At 55.3% G+C, this 23,893-nt stretch overlaps 2 protein-coding genes across 11 annotated transcripts; one reads left to right on the top strand and one right to left on the bottom strand.

The window, feature by feature from the left end:
* Positions 1–356: 356 nt before the first annotated feature.
* LOC119111424 (uncharacterized protein C14orf119) lies at positions 357–3,870 on the bottom strand. Of its 10 annotated transcripts, none has more exons than XM_037235263.1 (3): positions 3,852–3,870; positions 2,568–2,705; positions 357–2,187 (listed from the first exon to the last, which is right to left on the bottom strand). In XM_037235263.1, exon 3 carries the CDS (start codon positions 2,015–2,017, stop codon positions 1,532–1,534), a length of 486 nt encoding a protein of 161 aa, XP_037091158.1. In that variant the 5' UTR covers positions 2,018–2,187; positions 2,568–2,705; positions 3,852–3,870; the 3' UTR covers positions 357–1,531. The 10 variants fall into 10 exon arrangements, with proteins under 10 accessions (XP_037091158.1, XP_037091187.1, XP_037091174.1 ...); XM_037235292.1 differs by having other exon boundaries at positions 357–2,037; positions 3,798–3,862; XM_037235279.1 differs by having other exon boundaries at positions 357–2,142; positions 3,798–3,862.
* A 496-nt stretch (positions 3,871–4,366) lies between these two features.
* On the top strand, positions 4,367–23,097 carry LOC119105837 (F-box only protein 11-like). Its single transcript, XM_037229389.1, is given in 12 exon segments — positions 4,367–4,742; positions 13,077–13,295; positions 13,778–13,972; positions 14,491–14,647; positions 14,955–15,810; positions 16,469–16,772; positions 18,078–18,247; positions 18,249–18,296; positions 18,825–19,131; positions 19,753–19,971; positions 20,640–20,847; positions 22,369–23,097. Coding segments are annotated over 12 exon segments (2,901 nt in total). The 5' UTR covers positions 4,367–4,654; the 3' UTR covers positions 22,499–23,097.
* Positions 23,098–23,893: the final 796 nt, after the last annotated feature.

The raw sequence follows: 23,893 nt of genomic DNA on the forward strand, positions 1-23,893 counted from the left end.
ATGTGTTCCCACGCCTCCTAACCCACGGCGCTATGAAGGGCGACACCTCAGAACTTCAGAACCAGAATACAGAACAGAGCAGAACTCAGAACTCGAAACAGAACTCAAAACACCTCATAACAGAACATTTCATCAAACCTCGCCCGACTGCGCCACAGGTGAGTCCTATTTTACCCCTTAAAATAGGACTCACCTCTACATAGCATCCACCGAAGCAACAAGCACCTTGATCCACCGCCAACCAAATCCACCAATTCTGCCGTCTTCATGCAGGCGTCATGCACGCCGCCGGTGCTGCGGCTCGTTTGTCGCCCCGGCTGTCGAGCGCAGCGCCCCCAAACACAAACACAAACACAAACAGTCGCGATGTGTATTCTACCGAAGTCGTACAAAATAATGTCATACCGCTGCCACCGTCGAGCGGGAGGCTATCAACTATGACAGAAAGCCAACAGTCCTTGTCTACAAGGGCCTGTCGAGGCCCCTCCACCACTTTGTCGCCAGACCTACGGAGAGGTTACTCCAGTGTCATGGGAGACGGCACACAGCCCGGGCCGCCAATGATCCATGCCGACAATGCCGCCCATCCTGCACCCATCAAAGCCACTTCAAAGGTTCTCGGTGCTCGAGAGACGAGTACGTAATCTCTTCGCCACCACAGGGGCAAGATCTGCGGCCGCTGCTGGTGTCAGCAACGGTGAGTTGTGAGCACGCAGGACGCCCCGTCACTGTCCTGATCGGTGAGCGACACTGCGAACTCTGTATCCCAGCTCAACCACGAAAAGACAAGAGAAGATTCAGAAAGAGGCGCACTTTTCACGTCCCTTGTCATGAGGTCAACAGTGGACGCCTGAGGCGGACGGTATAACCCGCAATGTGCAGCCTAAGCGCGAAGAAACTGACCCCGTTCATAACAATGGCTTAAATGAAACCAATAGTAGCTTATTACTTATTGTGCATGAATTCATACAGCTTAATGCGGATTGTAGATATGCAGTAAGAAGACGTAGTCACGAACAGGCAAACGTCGATATGCAACAAAAAAACAGATATGCAGCATACAGCGTACCAACCGTACCACGGACCGGAGTTTCTATTGCATGAGAGCGTGCCTCGAGGGCTGGACACCTGTTGTCAGCGTAGAAACACATCCAGTTAAACTGAGAGCCTGAGAGCAAACTACGGCTCGAGCAAGCACTAGCCCCGAATGCTGAGCCAAACAACCCAAGTGGCAAGAGTTAACAACAGCCAATGTATAACAGATTTGATCGCTTGGAAACTGTGCGAAGCCCCTGCGGAGCCGCTACGCGTACAGCAAGGTGGAATGTCCCGTTATCTCACGTCCAAACTCGCAGTCCGGTCTTGGCGGAGAGCGCCTGGGCGCCACGTCCGCAGACCTCGCGGCCGAGCCTGGCCCGGCGCGGCCGAGCCCCGCCCGACGCGGCCGAGCCCGGCCCGCGTGGCCGAGCCCGGCCCGGCGCGCCCAAGCCTCGCCCGGGGCGGCCGGCCGTCGGCCCTCTTTCGGGCCGCCTCAGATCTCGGTGGGCGTCAGTTCGCTGCTCTGGCTGTCGATGCTGGCGTCCTCAGTGGCCAGCTCGGCGTCGGCGTCGGCGTCGGCGTCGGCGTCGGCGTCGACGTCAGCGTCCGGCGCCGTGCCGTCCGACATGCCCGAGTCGGCGCCACTCTCGCGGCCATCGGCCTCACCCAGCGCCGCCTCCAGCTGGCGACCGAACGCCGCGTCCGCCGCCACCAGGCGCGCGCGCAGCTGGTCGCGCTGCTCGGCCGTCCACGCGTCGCTCCACTCCTGGAAGAGCTTCACCTGGCACTGGAAGATGGATGGCGGCCGGCCCAGCCGCTCCAAGCCGCCGATCAGACCGTTGACGTAGAGACGTGGTTGTAGCTTCTGCGCCAGCGCCGGCGCGAAGTCCTCGCGCTGCAGGCTGCTCCAGGTGGAGAACCAGTTGGTGACGAAGCTCAACTGCTCTGGCTGGCTGTAGCTGGCCGAGTGTGACGTCATCGTGTCGTGCGCGCGCGGAACTGCGGCATAAACTGCGCGTCGGCGATGTCCAGCAGCTGGAGCAGCCGGTTGCGGGCGGTGTCGCTCCACTGGCTGAACCAGTGTGCTAGCAGGCGTAGCTGGCACTGGAACGTGGAGTGCTCAGAGGAGACTCCGAGCTGGCTGACACCCTGGAGGTACAACAAAACTGCCATACATTGCTCCATGGCAATACACAACCAAAGAATGATAGATAGCTTGCTGCATGACACTTGAAAGTTATATCTGGCAGCTATTTTGTTACAACAATGGTGGATTTAGCATAATTCTTAAATATAGTTCTGTAACACAGTTCACCACAGTTAGGTGTGAAACCAAACAAAATAAATGACACATGACATGCATGTTTGGCAATGTTTTTTATTATGATGATGGTGGACTTGGATTACTTCCAGCACCACCATCATTTTATTGTCCTTCAGATAACCTGCACAAGTTGTGTTTCTTAATCACATGCCACCCGCCTTCTGCAACAAGCAGTGTTTGTCAGATGACTTCTGTCTGCTCTGACCTGAAGGAGAGAATCAACACTGTCTGGGACAGCCTGGAGCACAAGAAAATCCAGCAGCTGCTGTCGACACTCGGGGCTCCAGGCCTTGTACCAGCAGACAACACACTGGATCTGCTCTTCTGCCTGCACCATTCAGTGCTGCCAAATCATGTAGGTTTAGACACAGGGCAGATAAAATGACAAACTTACCTGCACACTACAGCACAGATAAGTCATAACAAATGAACTTATGATGAGTGCAAGCTTTTGAGGGCCCAACCAGATAAATAAATGCGGACCATAGATCCCAATGTTTGGAAAGACCTCAAAACTGAAAGGATCATTTTTGCTAGGATACTGATTTGTGACACTCAGGATGATCATTATCTAAGCACACATGATCTTCAGTCACCCCAGCACAGCAACTTAACTAAGCAGAAATATCCTAATTGCTTGGGCAACTGGCTTCACAGCTTACTTTAAAAGTTACAAGACCACCTCATACAGGGGAAGACTGTATAAGGTGGGCTTCTGACCCAACACTAAGATGCAGACATTGAATAACATGGGCTGAAAAAACATTTTGAGTGAAATATGTATATATCCACAATATTTTCCCATTTCATATTTGTCCCAAACAATCTTACTCAGAAATTGCTGCTAATACTTAACCCTCTACCTTTTGACAATAGTACTTAGTCTAATGGCAGTGTAGAAGTACTTTCAAACACCTATGGCTGTTTTTGAAGTAGTGCTTGTCCTAACCAGAAATGTCCTGTGTCATCCTGTATATCATCCTGTGCATCAGGGCGCCAGTCAAGACCAAATTTTTAAGACTTGCTAGGGACACCAGTGCTTTGACCTCATATGCAGATGGGAACACACAGTGGATACAAGGAGAATGATAACCTTGAACCGAAATTACAGTGAGCTGCAACCCCAGACAGCACACAGCACATGCGTACTGCCAAAACTGGAGAATCAAATCAGGTATTTTAAGGAATTTATTGGCTCATGCTTCAGGCATCCAACATGTGAGCAGCATTACACCTGCAAGCCGGATAGTTGGGTTATTGTTTTCTCACGTGCACCTTGGAGTCCCACCTGATGCGATAAGTGTGGAATATCAATACGCGCTACCCAACAAACAGAACACCCAATAGAGGGGCCCAATGACAGCTAGCAGAGAGCAATTAGAACACGATACCAGGGGCAGTGCCCCACACATGCATATCGAGGGCACTAACACACCAGGGTTAGGAATGCGACGCCGGGGGGCCGCCACCTCGTCGCGCCCGCACGTACGCGGCAACAAGCACATTCGTTGACATGACGAGGCGGCTTGTAATACGAACAAAGCGCTTTTGAGACGATACTCGCAATCAAACATCAGGCTAGCATATTATGTACGCGTTGCATCATAGGGCACGCTAGGGTGCTGCACACAAGTTACAGCAGCTAAACGATCATTAAAAAACAGATTTTCTGCATTTTCTTTTGCGTCCCTTCATTTTTTCATGCCATCGCTGTAACATCCTGCTGGCGCTTGTCCCCTTCCCCCGATCCACGTGAAAACACCGAGGAAATTGGTCATGATAAAAGTGTCAGAACGGATACTTTCGGTGACAAAATATTAAATCACCGTAACTATGATAACAGCCATGAGTTTGTTAACCCCCTTTCCGTAAAGTATCCTACATCCACGCTCACCAATCACGAAACGTTTCGAAAGATTCGTCTCGCTCTGATGCAGCAGTCTGTGCATTATCGACAAAATTGGTAGCATTACTTTACAAAAATATCAAAAATTAGGGCTTGGGTAATTCAACCTGATATGCCCATTTTAATCACTTAAGCTCGATCTTTATTTTCTGGCATAAATCGGTCCCAACGTTTTTGTTCGATAGTGCTACTTGGTCCTCTATCACAAAATGGCGCACGGCTGCTGCCGCAGCTATTAGTGTTATTGTTGTCTCGTATTGGTGGCGCAGCGCGGACAGTGGGTGTTCTTGGAAACAGGATGTGCTGGAGGCTTTGTTTCGAGTCGCTGTGTGGTGACCAGTGCCGCTGATATATCTGTTTTCTTGCTGAATATTAAGGCGAAGAAGATGTCGTCTAGTTCTACGAAATTATTTAGGGGAAGTGTGCGCAGATCCAAAAGAAGATCAGCGAAGCGCCCCCGAACCGTGAACGAAGGTGAGATGGGGAATATGACGAATAACAGCTTTTGATTGTTTGGAGATCACATTCAGGAGCACTTATTGCTGAAAACACTTGTGACTTGCTCAACATGATGGGAAAAAACTGCATGCATCTAAGTTAAATGACTCAAGGCCTTTTGTTTGCAGACAATGCTGACCTAGTTAAAGTTGGCACAGCAAGTTTTTGAGACCATCGCGCTTGTTGTTGTCTACTTGTTGGCCATTTTTCTTTATTTTCTGGTATAGTTTTGTGGAAATTTATGAGATCTTTGGCAAAGATAGGTGGGCAAATATTATACTTCCCAGTGCATCATTTTTTATGCATTCCACGGGCTTGAGTATGCAGAATAATGTTTCAACAGTTGAACCATGCATCTTTATCAGCTATTTAAGGAACATAAGATTGTTTCACAATTTACAACAAGTGCCCTATTTCTGATAATTCAAAATATGGTCAGACATTTTGTGGGAATACAGGGACCCGTGCTCTGCAAACCGTGGCAAGCATGCCAATGAGATGTTTGGGGCAGAGAGAATCCTGTCCTGTAAGAGGGGCTGCATAAGTTGCCACACTTGGACAGATTTGTTAGCCTCACCTTTAAAAAAATAATCACTCAAATTTGGTCAGTTTTTGTTATTTTATCAATTTTATGGGTCTTGATTCAATTTATGGTGCTCTCAAGACTCTGATTAAATCATATCTGCCACAAAAAATTGATGAAATTGCCCAACATAGAAGCTATAACCCAGCTATGACCTGACAAGATGTGATCAAAATTTTCCATGGTCTGCAGCCTGGCTCAGACCCAGACATATATGATTAGCAAGCATGCCCTCATTAATTCACTTTTATGTGCAGAGACATGTTTTTAGGATACTTTTTAGTATGTCTTGTCATAGGTTTATCTTCATAGGAACAGTGGTAGAGTTAGCAGTTACAGACCTGCATATTGTAGAGTCTGGACCTCTAAAAGGGGAGCCTTGCTGCTGTAATGGACCCAAGTAAAACTTTGGCATCAAATTGACCCCACAAGATATACACCTTTATCCAGCTGTGATGCTTTCTGTAGAGGCCAGGACCGTAATTGGATCCATGATTCCAACTGGCTTCAGCACTTGGAATTGGATAACATGCACATGTTATCTTGCAATGCTTGTTATCTTATTATCTTGTTATCTTAATAGCATGCAATGCTTGTGTGCACCTGTCTCAATATGTGAGATGACTGCCTCATGTTGAGTTATACTCAGGCTATTTCTGTCATGTAAAAGCAAAAGGCCGAAGCTCTATTTTGGGTGATGAAGTTAATTATCCAATTTGAAACAGTTTCCAGGACCACATATTGTCAATAAGGACGTGAGTCAAAAAATCTAGATTAGATGATCCAGTGTCTATTTATGAGTGTCACAAGGTGTGATGTCAAAAGAATTGTAATGTGTAGATAATAGATAAACTGGGTAGGCTTACTTTTTGTAAGGAGTTAACCAAAAATACTTTCATTGTCTCTTAAAATGTTTTTGGCTGTAATTGTAGAAAAACATCAAGTAATCATAATGGCAATCCTTTGGGGCATAGTGACTGAATGGTTTGAGTGTTTACTCCTGCATTAGGGCCAACTGGATGGTTTGAGTGTTAACCAAAAATTTAGCCAAAAACCAAAGTTAACCAATGTTTACCAAAAATACTTTCATTGTCTTAAAATATTTTTGGCTGTAATTGTAGAGAAACATCAAGTAATCATAATGGCAATCCTTTGGGGCATAATGACTGAATGGTTTGAGTGTTGACTCCTGCATTAGGGCCAACTGAATGGTTTGAGTGTTGACTCCTGCATTAGGGCTGACTGAATGGTCTGAGTGTTGACTCCTGCATTGTGGCCCTGGATGAAATCCAATGGCCTATGGGTGACATTATGGCCACTGGAGTTGCTAGCACTTAATAAAAGAGAAGTGACAATATATATCACACACCCTTTTTAAAGGCCATCCTTTGTGTTGTCATAGTAGTCATAACTCTGTCATATCTTTTGATGTGTTCAAAGAACTTATATATGGAGAGAACCATGCGTATGTAGAGAGAGGGAGAGATGTACTCATTATTAATGGTCAGCTATCAGCTGTATGTTTGTGGGGGAAGGCAGACCCCCCCCCCCCCCCCCCACCCACCCCTCCCAGTTGTCAAAGATCCTTCCCAGTCATTGAATGTTGACTCACTGGTGGAAGGCATGGTAGCATGCATGAGTGGCATGAAGATGGAGGGGCTGTTGAAGTACTAGCGCATACCTGATGTAGCTGCATGTCTGATAAACCAGGGGTACAATTTGTTGTGCCCAGCAGTGATGGCTCTTCCTGCCATGGTAAGAGAGCAGGTAACATCCCATAGCTTCACCAGCTGAGGGTGTCATAAAGCTCCAATGGCACACTGACACTTTTACCAATAGTTTCATAAATTAAGAGGGGACAATATCATCCAGATCCTCACACACCTGGCCATCAGGCTTGCCTCCCCAGTGGCAGTGCCTGGAAACATGATGTGCCTGCTAATCTGAATGTTGCATAGCCCGTGATGGCCCACTTTCCCATGGCATGTTCACTTCATGCTAAATGGTGGCATTTCAGATTGTTATAATATGGATGATGGGACTAGATTTCAAGGAAAATGACATGGTTGTGTTGCTAGGAACTTTGCTGGTTGCAGTCATTGGTTTTTCATCTCCCCATCACACAACATGTTTGTGCTGTTACATTGCAGATAGTGCTGGAATATTGGCTCAAGCTTCCTTCTGCCTGCTCAGTTTTCTGAAGACTGTTGGCAAAAGTTTTTTGGGGGGCTTTCACTGATCAAGTGAGTGGCAGATTGTTGGGGGGTAAAGGGGCAGATGAGATGGTCTCCCTATTCAAAACTTTGGCAAAATGCAACACTAATGATGAAGCATTGTACCAAAGCTAACTTAAAAACCAAGGTAGATACCCAGCTGTGGTTAGAACTGTGGCCACTGGACCCATTAATGGATCACTTTGTGTCAGTCTTCTGGTGCGCCTTGGTTGGCGTGGTTGCTGCCCTCTTCAGGGTGAGTGGGGCTGGCCATTATCATCTCTTTATTGGGTATCATTGACTGTAATGGGCAGTGCCATGTTAACATGTAGAGGGCACACCTTCAGTCAGGTACCAAGTCAGTGTTTTCCACATGACGGGAGAAATCCCCATCCGAACATGTGGACGCCGCCATATGGTGTCAGCAAAATTGCATTAATGTGCCATGGAAATTGCTACTGCTCTGTGTGGAAGTTCCACCTCTGGCATTGCATGCTAGGACATTTAGGAGGGAGTGTTCCTTTCTTTTAGATTTTGAAGCAAACATCAGATATGATGAAATAAGCCGCCTATGACTAATGGTATAAGTTGATGTGGAAAAGACTATCTACTTGCTACATCAAATGCTGCATGGTGTATGGGATAGTGGGATTTAAATGGTATTGCTTAAGTGGCATGCATGCCTGCAGGGCTTTGAGGTATGCCACACATTTTTGTGGGTGTGTAGCTCTGAAACTAAAGGGTTTGAGGTATTAAAAAGGCAAGGGTTGTGAACAGCGCTGCATGATCTCCAAATTGGCCTGTTGGATCCAAACCCATGCAAATGTGGAGCAATCCCTTCAAAAACTGCTGAAATTGACTTATGTAATTTCTGCTAGTTTGGCAGGCATGCAACTTTTATACTAAATGCTGTATATTCCTGATTTAAGCACGGAAGTCCTTATGCCAAGGTTTTTTTAAGCATGAGTTTGTACAGTAAAAAACTGTCATTCAATGCACCAGGTATTGGTTGCTGTACACAAGGGCCTGGGTGTTTTCACTGATGTTCTTGGCATGTGTGCTTCTACCCTTGTGGTTAGTGTGGCCTGTGGATATGGTTTGGCTCTGCTACCAGTTTCAAGCAGCCTTTATCACAGTATTGTGTTTTGGGATATTGAAGCTTGCATGATATTTTTGGCACCATTGTATTGGCAGAGTGTGCACAGATTGCAAATCTTTATTCCCTTTCATGCACCTTAGTCCTAATCTTAATTTGTGTTTAAGATTTTCACTGATGAGGATGAACACTGCCTTGCAGGTTTTGAGTACTCATGATACATTCATTGTTGATTGTTTGATGCCTCATTTAATTGCTGTGTTCTTATGTAATGGAGGCTAGTGTTTGGTGGGACTCATTATGTCTGATTTGTTTTTAATCTTGTTACAAGACCATATTTTCATCATCTTTCCCCAACAGGATTGCTCATAGTGGCCTTAATCCATTCTTGGACCTTTAAATAGTAGGGTTTTCCATGACTCAGCCTTCTACCACTGAGTAACATACATTCTGCTGTCTCTGCCCTATTTACTGCTCCATACTATTTTTCCAAATTCGATTCAGTATTGCCATGTTGGCAAAACCATAGTGCAAATATTTATTCGCCTTTTGGTTGCAATGCTTTGGTGCGGCGCTTGGTGCAAAGATTTTCTGGCCTGAAAGTCAAGTGGAGATTATAATGGCAGGACACTTGATTTTTGACTATTGATCATCTACATTACAACCTGTCTCTTCCAACATTGTCATTGTAGAAATATTATCGATTTTTGCAAACCAAGGCAAGTACAATTAAAGCAGTGAGCCAGAGCAAGCATGACTGATGCTTCCATTGCATTATGATTATATCAGTTGATATGCTGCATTGGATGGAAACAGAAGCAAAGGACTATGATTAAATCAATTAATATGCTGCATTGGATGACAACAGAAGCAAAGGAATAATGGTTGCAGATAAAAGAGCATGTACCTGGTTGTACTGGGTCTTCTTTAGCAGCAGCACAGTGAGTCACACTGTCTGGGGCCAGACTGGTGTATCTCAAACAAGGGTGGCGGGGTCGAGCAGCTCTTGCTGGAGCCATGAGGGGTGCTGAACATGACCAGCCAGCCCCAAGGTGGTGGGTCGAGCAGCTCTTGCTGGAGCCATCAGGGGTGCTGAACATGACCAGCCAGCCCCAGCCACCAACTCTTCAAGAGCTGGTGTCATGGCGAACTACAGATTGTAGCTTGGTGTCATTTTCGGCGACGAGAAGCAGGTGAAATCTTGTATATTTTCGGGCATTTTGCCTTTTTCAGGCATTTTCGTACGAGCTGTGCGATCAGGATTTTTTCTGTAGTGTGTAGTTGTCTTTGCAGTTCTTGCACTGACACAGTCAGTATTCCAGGAGGGGCTGGTTATGCAATGTTATCAAGCAAGCATCGGCTATATTGTTGGAGCTAGACATTTCAAGCAGCGTTTATGGCCACTAATGCCTTGTCGCGAGTCTAGTTGCCAAGATAACCAATTTTTCCTTGTTGCGTCGTTTACCCAGCACCTTGCCATGAATTGAAGGTTAAATATTTCATGTGTAATTTCATTGATTACGTCGCTTAGTCGCATCTTGCCACATTTTTAAAGTTGGATGTTGTCATATGATGATGAAAAAATTTCAACCGTATCGCCAAAAAACTAGGGCTGGGGGCTTTCTTGCAGATACCTGGCATGCCGCGTTGCACAGAACAAAGCTCTCCTCAGTTTCACGTACGAGGAAGCGTAAAAACTCCTAACCGCGAAAAGCACTTTGCGCGAATGTAGTTTGGCCTGGAGCGAACGTCATGGATCCGCCTGGTTGGGCCAGTTTTACGGGCCAGTGTCAGGCCTCCCCAAACCAAAGTAATTAAAGTCGTGAGGGCAGTGACGCGGTGCACGCTCTACAAAACGCCAAGTGGTCTTAGTGTGGCCGGCCGGCACGCTTTATATTTCATTAAGTATGCTTCCTATTGATATTATAACTATTTTAATAAATATTTCGGTGCTGTCCGCCGGCTTGACGTGCCTGCGGTCGGCCGGAAAGCGGCCAATGGCTGGTTTCCGGTCAAGCTTTGAACGGACCTCGAATGTAATAGTCAGAGGAATTAACTGAGAAACCCTGTATCATGACAGCTACACGGGTGTAGTTCCTGCGCTCTGTGTATGACGTCCCCCTTGTGTTGCTGAGACTACTGTAACGCTTGTGTCGTCGTCGTGAGAGCGGGTCGCTCACTTACATATTCTTAGCTCTAAGCCTTGAAATGGGACACTTCCTGATCATTGGCAACTGGTGCGATCTCGACCACTTCGCCTGCTGAGGCTCCCCGTGATGCTCTTGGCTGACTGTCAACGCTTCAGGCTATTGAGCCAGTTAACACGCAACACGACACGGAAAAGGGAAAACATTTAAAGATGGGTATTGGTTTTATTGGAGCGCAGCGGGCACTGATGGTGTTATGTGTAACCCAACAGTTATTCGATTGACGGGTACAGCGGGTATATTTAGAAAGGGTTTTAATAACATCGAGTTACTGCTCGCATCCCGGCCCAGTATTGGCACAGCCGTAAGTCGGATGAAGATAGGCATTTGACGATTATATCATGCACGGGCACTGCAGCTTGGTTGCCGTGCGGTCCACACTACGATTGTCCCGTCGTGATAGCACAAGTGTCTAAAGCATTTGTTGCGGGCTCCGTTCGCTGTCATGGAGCTGACAGGTGAACAAATTGTTGCTTTGGCGCATCGGCCGGTCGATAGACAGGCGGCACCCACGCCGGTCGGGACACCTGTCCGCTTGCTGGGCCGTCGCAGCCTGGCGGCGGGCAGCGGCCGCTCGCGCCCGAGAGATGGCGCGCTCAGTGGCTGGCGCCGTCGGCAGGCTGCGCGGCTGCGCGGCTCGCGGGCTCGCGGGCCGTCGGCAGGCTGCGCGGCTCGCGGCTCTGCGGCTCGCTGGCCGCCGGCGGCGTCGCGCGCCCGGGTCACGTGCACCGTCCGACCTGAGGCCCGGACGCGCGTACGTTAAGCGATCTGTGTCCCTCACGTGCAGCTGGTCCGTGCGCTCTGCCCTTGTGAGCTCTGTTGGCTTTCTGGGACCCTCGTTACAATGACAGACGATGGCGACTGTGGTACGACGCCCGGCAGTCTGAAGGCGTTGTTTCGCCGCGTGTCATCTACTGCTTCAGGCGTCACGCAAAAAGAGACGGTCAGAAGATCGTTGCATTTCGCCATGGTTTTGGCGTGGACTGCGCGTCTGATCAGTAGCCGTTAACAGCTTGCCTTTTACACTCCGTGTGTCAAGCTTATTTTCCCATTTCTGTTCTGCTTATCCTGCTACACCAGCAGCTACCTCAGTTGCTGCGGCCGCACACAAATATTACCCCGTTGGCTTTTGTTGCCAAGAGTCATCGCCGTGGAACGTTAACGAATACATCGGGAATTGGTTTGCCTTGTGAGAAGTCCATCGCGTTTATCCACATGCGATCACGTGGCCCATCCCATTATTGTGCTGTGAATTGTATATTGCCCTTCGGTGTGCAAGCAGGTGTCATTTTGTCAGTGAACATTCAGAATATGGTGTTGTTGAAAGCTTGGTCGTTGTTTCTTCATACGCGGCTGCACCACCGTAAGTGCACTCAATGGGATATCTGTGGTGGGCTGGCACATTCCAATATTTTTGTTTCATGGTAAACAGATTCCATTGTTGTTTTTTTGCTATATCGCAACTCAAATTATCACTAGCTTACCGCGTTCTGTGAAAATAATTATCAGGTGTCATGTTTCTACAGCGTATTTGATGACTCGTACGGGTGTTACTTGAAAACGATGCCGGGCAGCACTTGCGAACTATCTACCCAGTCAATTAGTCTGTCTCAATGGTTCAGTTGTGTAGAGCACCTGCCTTCCGATCCACCCACCCGTGGCTGGGTGGGTTCGGGTCGCGTTAGGTGCTCAGTATTTGCCCTTGACAGGTATGGCGTACGTATCGATGGCACCGGCCTTGATAAAGGTCAGGTGACGTCAGAGGGCAGGACGGACCGTGCTGACCATTGGGGCACATTAAACTTTCGCTACCAAATTTTGCCGTTGACCTGGAATTGCGCGATCGGAGGGCAGGGGTCAGGGTCCACGCAACAAGCAATGCTTAGCGTGAGCTCCGATCCCGGTAATTCATCCATTCAAAAAGCTCGGATTATATCTGTAAAAATAAATTGGCTGCACAGGGTGGCGACACGAAGCGAGTGTTTGGTCGTTTTACGTTTCAACGTCCATTGGTGCCGTGTGGTGCGGCGCCATCGTTCTGCCGTCAGTTGGCTCTGATTCTCCAACGTTAGCCGCCCACGCGTCCGCTGTCAAAATAGGCTGCCTGCACAGCGCTCTGGCGCGCCGATGGCCGCCTGACCTGGCGGCGCCTCAGCCGCCCGATGGCGTGGCGTGCGCCCCGACTGACAGCGCGCGCGTGTCGGCCGGCAGTGGAGCCGAGCTGCGTGCCGGACCTGGAGGCGCTGCCGTTCCTCTCCATCGGCGAACAGATGATCCTGGACCTGACCAACCCGCTGATGCCGGCGGCGCCCGCCGGCGGCCACCTCGGCCCGTACCGGCTGCGCAACTGCAAGTCGCCGCCGCCGGGGCCCAGCGGCCACCTGGTGGCCTACCCGGGCCGCCGGCAGCCGCGTCACAACTCCACAGACGGTGAGTCCGGCCGGCAGCGCGCTGGGCGCCGGGCCGAGGCGTCGCTGACCAGTGTGCTCGGCTGGGAGTCGTTTTGATGGCGGTCGGGTTGGAGAGGCGCAGAAGCGCCGAAAGCAGACAGGGAGTCAGACGCCGACACGCCGATGTCTACCGAGGGTAGACGGCGGAGCCCGTCGTCTGCCCTCCGTCGGCGCGTCCGCGACGCTCTGTTGGCGTGTCTTCTTATTTCTAAGGGGCATTATGTGCTCAGCTTTATTCGCTCCTTGCTAGTTAAAACATGACACAGCCGTAAGAAGCCGTTATTGGCGCAACATGACCTTCGATATCGACGCGCCCTAAAACCCCAAATCATCATTGTCATCATCATCGGCGTGTCGTGATCGTGTGCACGGGATTGTCGGGAGCCGCGCGGACCGGCGGCGGCCGGTGCGGCGGTGCCGTGCGCTGGCGCGGCGACTGACCCCGTCCCCCGCCGCCGGCAGACGACAGCAGCTACGACCCGACGGGCGAGGACCTGTCCCTGGCCGGCTCGTCGGCGGCAGCCGCCTACCACCTGCGCCACCGCTCCCCCACGCCCGGCCCCAGCGGCGCGTGCACGCCGTCGTGCGGCGCCGCCAGTCGCGACCCCACCCTCCTGCCATACCGCAAGCGACCGCGCAAGGGCTCCATCGCTGACCGTACGTACCGCCGCACGCCGGCGGTGATAGTGGCGGCCGGGGTGTCTTGTTGCTTTGTTGAAGTGTGGGTTTAACTGATGTTGTGCAGCATTGGTCACTTTTGCTGCGGCAGCACAAGCAACTAGATGAAATGCACTTGGCCATAATGTGGCAACATTGTTCCGAATCGCCAAACTTTATAGCGAATTTGTAAAGTCGCGAGTTGACGCACCGGAAGCCATGTAGCTAATTGGGGAGTTGCTGTTCGTCGCAGGTTACTAGACATTTAGGAGCACTGCACCAGCTTGTTTTCGAATGGACATCTATTGTTACGCGTGGCGATTTTCTGTAACTCTTGTCCGCCTTTGTGGGCAATTATTTTTTCGCGCCTGCTCCACGAATACAGCCACCGTCGTACTCTGTCCGCCCCTAAAAGCAGTCATCTCAACTATTTCCTTCGCTTGCCAATGACACGTGTTGTGAGACCTTGCGGACGATCACAGTGGGGTGACCCTACCGCGTGTGCGCGTGGCTTGCAGTGTCGACTGAAGACAGCGTGGCCGCCCAGTATCTGCTGTTCGAGCTGCCGGACGAGGTGCTGGTCACCATATTCTCGTATCTGCGCGAGTTCGACCTGTGTCGGTCGGCGCAGGTGTGCCGGCGATTCTACAAAATCGCCAATGACTTGGGCCTTTGGTGAGTGCGCAGTTGCGTTGCGCTTGCGGAAGCTGTCGTTGAGTTTCCAAGCCCAATATCGTGCATGCCTGTCATCGGGTAAAGCCATTCGTCTTCATTCGATTGGTATCAGGATCTTGGTATATATTGGGTGAAGTTAGAGGTTTGAATGAGCTACGAAAGTGTACTTTTATCCGTGTTTCGTTTGCGACCGACATTACTTTAGACTGTGAGCTGTGGCGACCGTCGCCGCAGAGTTCAGAGTCATGCGGGAGCTGCACAGGTCGGGCGTGTGCCGCTGATCAACGTGGCCTTGGCCCCCTTGCAGGAAAACCCTGTATCAGAACGTGTTCGAGTATGACCGGCCGCTGCTGCACCCGGCGCCGTGCGAGTTTGAGTTCGTCTCAGCCGAGGACAGCGACCTGGAGAACCCCTGGAAGGAGAGCTTCCGCCAGCTGTGCTACGGCGTGCACGTGCGGCCGGGCTGGGAGGAGCGCGAGCCGCCGCCGCCGGCGCCCGGCCGCGCCCGCTCCTCCAACGTGGTGTACATCGAGAGCGTGCAGGCGGCCGTGGAGCACTGCGAGCGGCCGGGCGCGCCTGCCAACCCGCTCGTGTTCGTGCACACGGGCACTTACACCCACCAGACGCTCGTCATCCAGTCGAACGTGCAGCTGGTGGGCGCGGCGGCCGGCGCCGTGGCCGACCAGGTGATCCTGGAGCGCGAGAACGAGTCGACGCTCAAGTTCGGCAGCGGCGCGCGCCAGGCCTACGTCGGCTACGTGACGCTGCGCTTCGTGCCCGACAACAACTCGTCGCACGTGAAGCACTACAGCCTGGAGGTGGTGGCGAACGCGGCGCCGTCGTCTGAGCATTGCTCGCCGGCGGCCGACCAGTGCTCGCCGACCGTGGACCACTGCGTGGTGCGCAGCAGCTCGGTGGTGGGTGCGGCCGTCTGCGTCAGCGGCGGCCGCGCCGAGCCGACAGTGCGCCACTGCGACATCTCCGACTGCGAGAACGTCGGCCTCTACATCACCGACCACGCGCAGGGCGTCTACGAGGACAACGAGATCAGCCGCAACGCGCTGGCCGGCATCTGGGTGAAGAACCACGCCAACCCGGTGATGCGGCGCAACCACATCCACCACGGTCGCGACGTGGGCATCTTCACGTTCAACAACGGACAGGTGAGGCCGCTGTCCGGACGCGGGCTGCCCCCCCCCCCCCCCCCCGGGGGGGGGGGGGGGGACGGGGGCGGGCGCCGCGGCCTGCGTCCGGTGGATAGCGTGCGATGTCGTTTGAGTGTATTTGTGTGTGTTCATACCGCAAGGGTGCTCGCTGCTGCACGAAATGACGCTCCGTGGCGGACGTAACGGTGGCCGGGCTTGATGTTGAAGGCGCCGCGTGCGCGGGGAGCCCCATCCTCGTAGCGGATATTCATTGGTTTTCGGTCACAATGCTACCGATTGCTGAGCATTGCATGTGGAGTGTTCCCGCGAATGAAGCGAGCCTTCCTGTCAATCAAAAAGTCAACTAGTTGCCGAAATATCCGCAAACGGTAGCGCACAACCGTGGGAAGATGACGTAGCCGTGGAGGTCATTATACCTATCCGATATTTTTGATGAAACTTTGCTGACGTCCGGCAGATATGGGCATGCATGTTTGCATCTGTGGATTAACTTCCCGGCAAAAAGTTTCCCCAGACTTGCTGATTGGTGTGCCACATGCCTCGCCGCGAGCCCTATCAATTCACACTGCGTACACCTCTCGCTCCATCCATGCCACGACCCGACCTGCCTCCTCTTCGCGCACCGTTTTGACCGTCTCCGCTCGGCTCCGGCCAGGGCTACTTCGAGGCGAACGACATCCACGCCAACCGGATCGCCGGCTTCGAGGTGAAGGCGGGCGCCAACCCGACGGTGGTGCGCTGCGACATCCACCACGGCCAGACGGGCGGCATCTACGTGCACGAGAACGGGCTCGGCCAGTTCCTCGAGAACCGCATCCACTCGAACGCTTACGCCGGCGTCTGGATCACGGCCAATAGCAACCCGACCATCCGCAAGAACGAGATCTACAACGGCCAGCAGGGCGGCGTGTACATCTTCGGCGACGGCCGCGGACTCATCGAGCACAACAACATTTACGGTACGGGCCGTGGCAGGCGTGTCGTCCATCTGTTTGGTATTTTAAGTGGTTTGTTTAGCGTGATGTGTCGTCGTTGCCAGGCAACCACTACGGTTGGCTGTTTGTGACCGGCGATAGTCTGTATGACAGCTGTTTAATAGTGAGCGCTCTAATTTGGGCAGATGCTCAGGGTTTGCAAGTGCCGATTGTGTCGTGGTGAACGCGTCTGTGTTAACCACTGCTCGTCTGGGAACCTAGATGTACGAGTTCGCTTCCCCGTGGTTCCCCCCCCCCCCCCTTCCCACCAGGGTGAGAGGCAGGTGACGCCATATAACCTCAGCAGCCGAGTGCGGTGTAATCAATGACGCCGAAAAGCAACAGCGCATAAAAATGGTGTACCCAATGACGCTGAAAAGTATGGGTAGAAAGAAACTTTCTTGTTGCTTACTTGGTGATTGATAAATGCAAAATCTCGAAAGCTGGGCGTCCAAACGCGCGTGCCGCCACTCCCCACGGACAATAACGCCTCTTGTGGTGCCAGGTGTAGGCGTGCTTCCCTCACACTGTTATACACACCGACGAGGAATGGTGGCAGGATACCCGGCGCGGTACATGTCGGAGCCGTGTGTGAACGGAGCGGGACCATCCGCCGGTCTTAAAGACGTGTGTCTCTCGTGTTCATGGCCTGGGCGGGGGGCATGTGCCGAGTGGCTGCCCGATCCAGCTACGATTCGGTCGCGCCCGTGCTGTCTCTGTTGCCAGGGAGCTGATTGCCGCCGACGTCCTTGTAACCGTTCTCACCAGCGGGCCAGTGGTGGGATGTACTCCGTCGGCTGCCTTGCTGTACCACGTCTGAGCCCGGTCGCTGCGCGTGCTCAGCGGCAATCATCCCGCCGCCGCCGCCCTTCATCTAACCACACAGCGGACAGCAGGCGCAGGGCACTGCCTCGACTGCAGTGCAGGGCTGCCGCGTCCTCCGAGTGCAGCGTCCTCTGAGCGCCGCGCCCTCCGAGTGCAGCGTCCTCTGAGCGCCGCGCCCTCCGAGTGCCGCGTCCTCCGAGCGCCGCGCCCTCCGAGCGCCGCGCCCTCCGAGCGCCGCGCCCTCCGAGCGCCGCGCCTTCCGAGCGCCGCGTCCTCCGAGTGCCGCGTCCTCTGAGCGCCGCGCCCTCCGAGCGCCGCGTCCTCAGAGTGCCGCGTCCTATGAGCGCCGCGCCTTCCGAGCGCGCGCCCCTCCGAGTGCGGTTCCTCTGAGGCGCCCGCGCCCTTCCGAGCGCCGCGGCCCTCGCATCGCCGGCGTCATCGCGTGTCTCCCCCTCCTGTCGCCAGGCAACCAACTGCCGGCATCCAGATCCGCACCAACAGCCAACCCGATCGTGCGCCACAACCGCATCCACCACGGCGAGCACGGCGGCATCTACGTGCACTAGCGCGGCCAGGGCCTGGTCGAGGAGAATGAGGTGTTCAGCAACAAGCTGGCCGGCGTGTGGATCACCACACGGCAGCGCCCCGGTGCTGCGCCGGAACCGCATCCACTCGGGAAAGCAGGTCAGTGTGCCGCCGCCTCTGGCAGCGAGAGGGAGGGAAGGGGGGGGGGGGGGGGTCCGGGGGTGGTGGGGAGGGCGAGGGCGGTTCGAAGCTGGCGGGGAGGGGAATAGTGGTCTAAAGCTGGCGGGGAGTCGTCCAAAGTCGGCGGGGAGGGAAAAGCTGGTTCAAAGCTGGTGGGGGGGGGGGGGGGGGGGGAGAGTAAGCTCAGAGCTAGCAGGCAGGGTGTGTGTGGCGCTGGTGGTGGCGTTCTCCGCCGACGTGCGGTGCTGCGGCAAGCTGGTCCGTGATTTGAGATTTTTGCGTGCGGTGGTTTTTGTACCAGTGCGTTTCTGGTCTCTGCTCGGACAGGTACACGGACCGTTGCGTGTGACAGCCTCTGCTCTTGGGCGCTCGCGGGACGCGCCGCAGCAGTTTGCGTTGAGGGTCGGTGAGATGAGCGTGGCTTGTGGTGTGCGGGAGGTGACGGGAGCTGCGAACCGTTCTGGTCTGACGCCCCTCCCCCCCCCCCCCCTCTCCCCTCCCCGGCAGGTCGGCGTCTACTTCTACGACAACGGCCACGGGCAGCTGGAGGACAACGAGATCTTCAACCACCTGTACTCGGGCGTGCAGATCCGCACGGGCAGCAACCCCATCATCCGGCGCAACAAGATCTGGGGCGGCCAGAACGGCGGCGTCCTGGTCTACAACTACGGCATCGGCGAGCTGGAGCAGAACGAGATCTTCGACAACGCCATGGCCGGCGTGTGGATCAAGACGGGCAGCAACCCTACGCTGCGCCGCAACAAGATCTACGACGGCCGCGAGGGCGGCATCTGCATCTTCCAGCGCGGCAAGGGTCAGTGCCCCGGCCCGGTCGGAGAGGCTGCCAGTGGCGGGGGGGGGGGGGGGGGGGCGTCGGGTTTTCGGTGCGGTTAGCTTCGGGTTCGGTTGTCGGTTTTAGCTCTCGGTCGTCGAGGTTTCGTCTGGGGCTTCCTTAGGCCCGGGCTAGCAAGGGTTGCAGAGGCACCAGGACTGGCGTTCCAGCCACGTACAACTAGCTGCTGTCACGTTCTTGTTTGCACTTTCTACTTGAGTTGCACTTTATTCTGTCAGTTTTTACCACGCGAGGTTTCCGCCAGTCGCTTTTAACCGGACGAGATCGGCTGTCAGAAGCCGCTTCAGTCGTTACTGCTGACTCAGAGCGGTACACCCGTAGCGTATGAAGGAGTCTCACTTCGGCTACGTACGTTTACCTCATTACGTTCGAAGATAAGAATCGGATCACTGGGGCGCAATGATGCTCTTTGTTTCGCTTTTTTGGCTGTTTCATTTCAGCTGCGTCACTTTGTGGACGTGACTGGAGACTGGTGAGGTAATCGGCTTGAGACAACACGGTAGAACATCGCTGCCTGTGACGCGGCCCCCACTGAGCGCGGCCTCGTGCGCTCCGCTGACGCCAGGCCCGTCCGTTCGGCAGGCGTCCTGGAGGAGAACGAGATCTTCCGGAACGTGCAGGCGGGCGTGCTGGTGTCCAACGACTCGCACCCGATCCTGCGGCGCAACCTCATCTTCGACGGCATGGCCGCCGGCATCGAGATCACCAACCGCGCCACGGCCACGCTCGAGCAGAACAAGATCTTCAACAACCGCTTCGGTGGCCTCTGCCTAGCCACGGGCGTCACGCCCACCATGAAAGGTGCGCTGCGGGAGGCGGTGCCCGGTCGGATGGGGTCGGGCTGGGGGCGAGGGGGGCGGGAAACGGCCGGTGGGGTATGTGCGCGGTGAGTTCCAATTGTGACGACCAGTTGCTGGGGTGTGCGGTGGGGTGGTCGTCGATTGGTGGGCTGGATTCGCTGGGCGCTGTCTGCCATATGGCCTCAGGAGCTGAGTGAGTCGTAAAGCCCGATATTCACGGGCGTTGTCTGTCATAATGGGCCTGGATTGCGAAAGGTTTTACATGGCCGCGAGCGTTTAGGATTTTTGAAAGGTCCCGCGTTTTGGATGGCGGCCGGTTCTGCTGCCAGCGGGGTGACGTCACTTGAGGGAGCTTCAGCCACGGGAAGGTGGCAGCCTTCATATGGGCGGTGCCCTCTCGTATCAGTCATGAGTTCACGACTGCCTGACGGAACAAAAGCTGTTTGTTTGACGGCGCTGTTCGGTTACCAGAAGCTGTCGCCACGTAGCTGAGAACCGTTCGAACGTCGTACAGGTAAAGTTTGAACGGGGATGTGATGCCGGTGAACCGAGGTGTCCATAATGACAATTTGGGTTACATTCGGGGACCTATTGAAGGTCACGGAATAGTCGGACGAAGCTCTGCGGCGGAAGCCTCAGGCACTGACGCCATGTTCACCCCCTCCGCAGGCAACAAGATCTTCGACAACCAGAACATGGTGGAGAAGGCGATCGAGGCGGGCCAGTGCCTGTACAAGATCTCCAGCAACACCTCCTTCCCGATGCACGACTTCTACCGGTGCAAAACGTGCAACACCACCGACAAGAACGCCATCTGCGTCAACTGCATCAAGATATGCCACGCCGGCCACAGTGTGGAGTACATCCGACACGACAGGTGAGCCGCGCGCCCCGCGCCCCGCGCCTCACCGCCGCCTCTTGTGGCGGCGAGCGGGCCGAGGACAGTCCCCTGTGGCGGGTGGGCCGGCTACAGCCCCCTGTGGTGGGTGGGTCGTGGACAGTCCCCTGTGGCGGGTGGGCCGGCTACAGCCCCCTGTGGCGGGTGGGCCGGCTACAGTCCCCTGTGGTGGGTGGGCCGGCTACAGCCCCCTGTGGTGGGTGGGCCGGCTACAGCCCCCTGTGGCGGTTGGGTCGTGGACAGCCCCCTGTGGGTGGTGGGTCATGGACAGCCCCCCTGTGGTGGGTGGGCCGGCTACAGCCCCCTGTGGCGGGTGGGCCGGCTACAGCCCCCTGTGGTGGGTGGGTCGTGGACAGCCCCCTGTGGTGGGTGGGCCGGCTACAGCCCCCTGTGGTGGGTGGGCCGGCTACAAGCCCCCTGTGGTGGTGGGCCGGCTACAGCCTCCTGTGGCGGATGGGTCATGGACAGCCCCCTGTGGCGGGTGGGCCGGCTACAGCCTCTGTGGTGGGTGGGCCGGCTACAGCCCCCTGTGGCTGGTGGGCCGGGGACAGCCCCCTGTGGCGGGTGGGCCGGCTACAGCCTCTGTGGTGGGCGGGCCGGCGACAGCCCCCTGTGGCTGGTGGGCCGGGGACAGCCCCCTGCGGCTGGTGGGCCGGGGACAGCCCCCTGTGGTGGGCGGGCCGGCGACAGCCCCCTGTGGCTGGTGGGCCGGGGACAGCCCCCTGTGGCGGGTGGGCCGGCTACAGCCCCCTGTGGTGGGCGGGCCGGCGACAGCCCCCTGTGGCTGGTGGGCCGGGGACAGCCCCCTGCGGCGGGTGGGCCGGTTGGTTCAGGGACAGCTCCCTGTGGCTGCTGTGTCGTCTGGCTGGTGGGGTGCCAGCCTTAGGTCAGCTGACCTAGGTCACTGGACTCGGATCGGAGACCTTGCCCCGCCGCGAGAAGCCGACCCAACGCCGTGTGGCTGGCTCGTGATGTGTGTGTATGTGTGTGGGTGGCGAAGCTTTGTACCGCCTAGTAACACGTATGGGAGACATTTCGCTCCCTGCACGGCGTAGTGTACATGTTGATTTTCAGGTGCTGAGTTGTGTGCCTTGTTTCGAGCCTTGGTGTGTCAAAAAAAACTTCAATTGAATCTGTGGTAATGTGTCCTTGGTCAGAAGGGTAGCTGCTTGCCTTGGCCATGCTTGTTGCCTTCGATGTTGAATTTGCTCATTCTACGTTTTATTTTGTACGAATCGTTCGTAACTCTAAAAAGAAGCCCTTCGTTTCGCAATGTACTTCAGCGTCGCTTGTCAACTAATAGGTGTTGGAGGAATTTCAGCTCCTGCTGCATTGCTGCGCAGACGTGGCTAGGTGACATCCTTTGGAGTGTCATTGCTGCGTGCCCTTAAGCTGTAGGAAGAAGTTCGTTTGCGTTGTTCCGCTGCCCACCAGTGGAGCGAGCGCTGTCCCAGCACCCCCACGTGTCTGGTGTGTGAGCGGCGCGACCGGTGCCGACAGATTCTTCTGCGACTGCGGCGCGCGCGGTCTGCGGAACCCGTGCCACCTGCAGGGCGAGCCGACGCAGGACTCGGACACGCTGTACGACTCGGCGCAGCCCATCGAGTCGCACACGCTGAAATACAACTAGCCGGCGGTGGGGCGGCAGTGATATCGCGGAGCGACGGTGGCGCCGCGGCGCGGCCGCCATGGGCACCAGCCCCGGACGGCAGTGCGCCCGGCCCGCCGCCAGTGATGGAAAGCTATATGGATATTTGACTTGCGACCGGTGCAGAGCGGACGCGAACATTTAGGTCTTCGAATGGAGTGGACAGGAGGGAAGTGCGGGCAGCAGTGCGTGTGCGTGAGCGTGCGAGAGTGCGTGCATCTTCGTCAACCGACAGACCGACAGATTGACACCCAGCGCTAGCCGAACCAGTGCTTCCATGTGTTCTGTGCAGTGCTTTTCGGCGACGGCGGCGGCCGGCCCCGGTTCGGTTTGCGCGGTCGCGGCGGTGGCGAGCCGCGTCGTCGGCCGTCCCCTATGACAGGATACTAGTCAGCGAGCCGGCGGCGCTGGACGGCGACGGCTGGGCTCGCATTTCGCCGCCGCCCCGCCCCGTCCTGCTCTGCTCTGCTCTGCTCTGCTCTGCCCTGCCCTCCTCTGCCCTGCTCGGCTCCGCTATGTGATCGTGTGCAGGGTCGGCCGCGCGCCGGCCCGCTCCCGCGTCGACGCCCGGTGCGCGGGCTGCTGGCACTGCGGCCGGCGCCGGGGGCGAGCCCGCGCTGGGCGTTGGCGCTGGCGACGGCGCGCCGCTGGCCCGGGCGCCGGCCGGCGCGCTCGGCGCCCCGACCCAGAGGCCAGCACGCCGGGGCGCCGCCCCGCCCGGCCGGCCCGTGTGAGAGCGAGTGTGCGCGTGCGTTTTGTGCGACAACGGACAGGCGGCCCAGCACGGTCTGGGCGGCCCATTGCGATCGCGCTGCCGCCGACGGCGTGGTCCTGACCGGGGGACCCGGTGGCGGACTTCGCAGAGGTCTGCCGGTGGCGAGCGTGCCGGCAGTGTATCCGCGGGGCGGGCTCGACGTCACGGTCCGAATCATGTGGGCGGCGCCGGCCGTGGCGCGCGCGCCGTCTGCAGCCGCTGAGAGCGGCCAGCGGCGAATCCGGTGCGGTCTCCCCTCGCGGTGGGCCCCGCCGACCCGACGTCGGCCGTCGTGGACGCCACTTCGACCCGGCGCCAGCTTCGGTTGGTCCGGCGTAGAATCCGGCCCGTGCTAGGTCTGGCTCCTCCATTCCGACGCGTTGGCGCAGGGTCGGCGCGGACGCGGCGCCGTGGCACTCGCACACTATTCGTATGTGATAAGTGGGATGCCGGCGGCTCGGCTCTGTCGCGGGAAGGCATGGCGCTCGCCGTTGGCCTGTGATCGTCGCCTCGCCGCGGCTGGTAGACCGCCCGATGCTGGCATTAGGCAGCGGATCCTCTGTGGTCGCAACCGTCTGCTCGCCATGCTGGATTTGCCAGTTCGGCTGCTTCGTTTTAAAGGA

The sequence above is a fragment of the Pollicipes pollicipes genome, unplaced genomic scaffold, assembly GCF_011947565.3.
Source record: "Pollicipes pollicipes isolate AB1234 unplaced genomic scaffold, Ppol_2.1 Scaffold_2555;HRSCAF=2994_pilon_pilon_pilon, whole genome shotgun sequence".
NCBI classification, from domain to species: domain Eukaryota; kingdom Metazoa; phylum Arthropoda; class Thecostraca; order Pollicipedomorpha; family Pollicipedidae; genus Pollicipes; species Pollicipes pollicipes.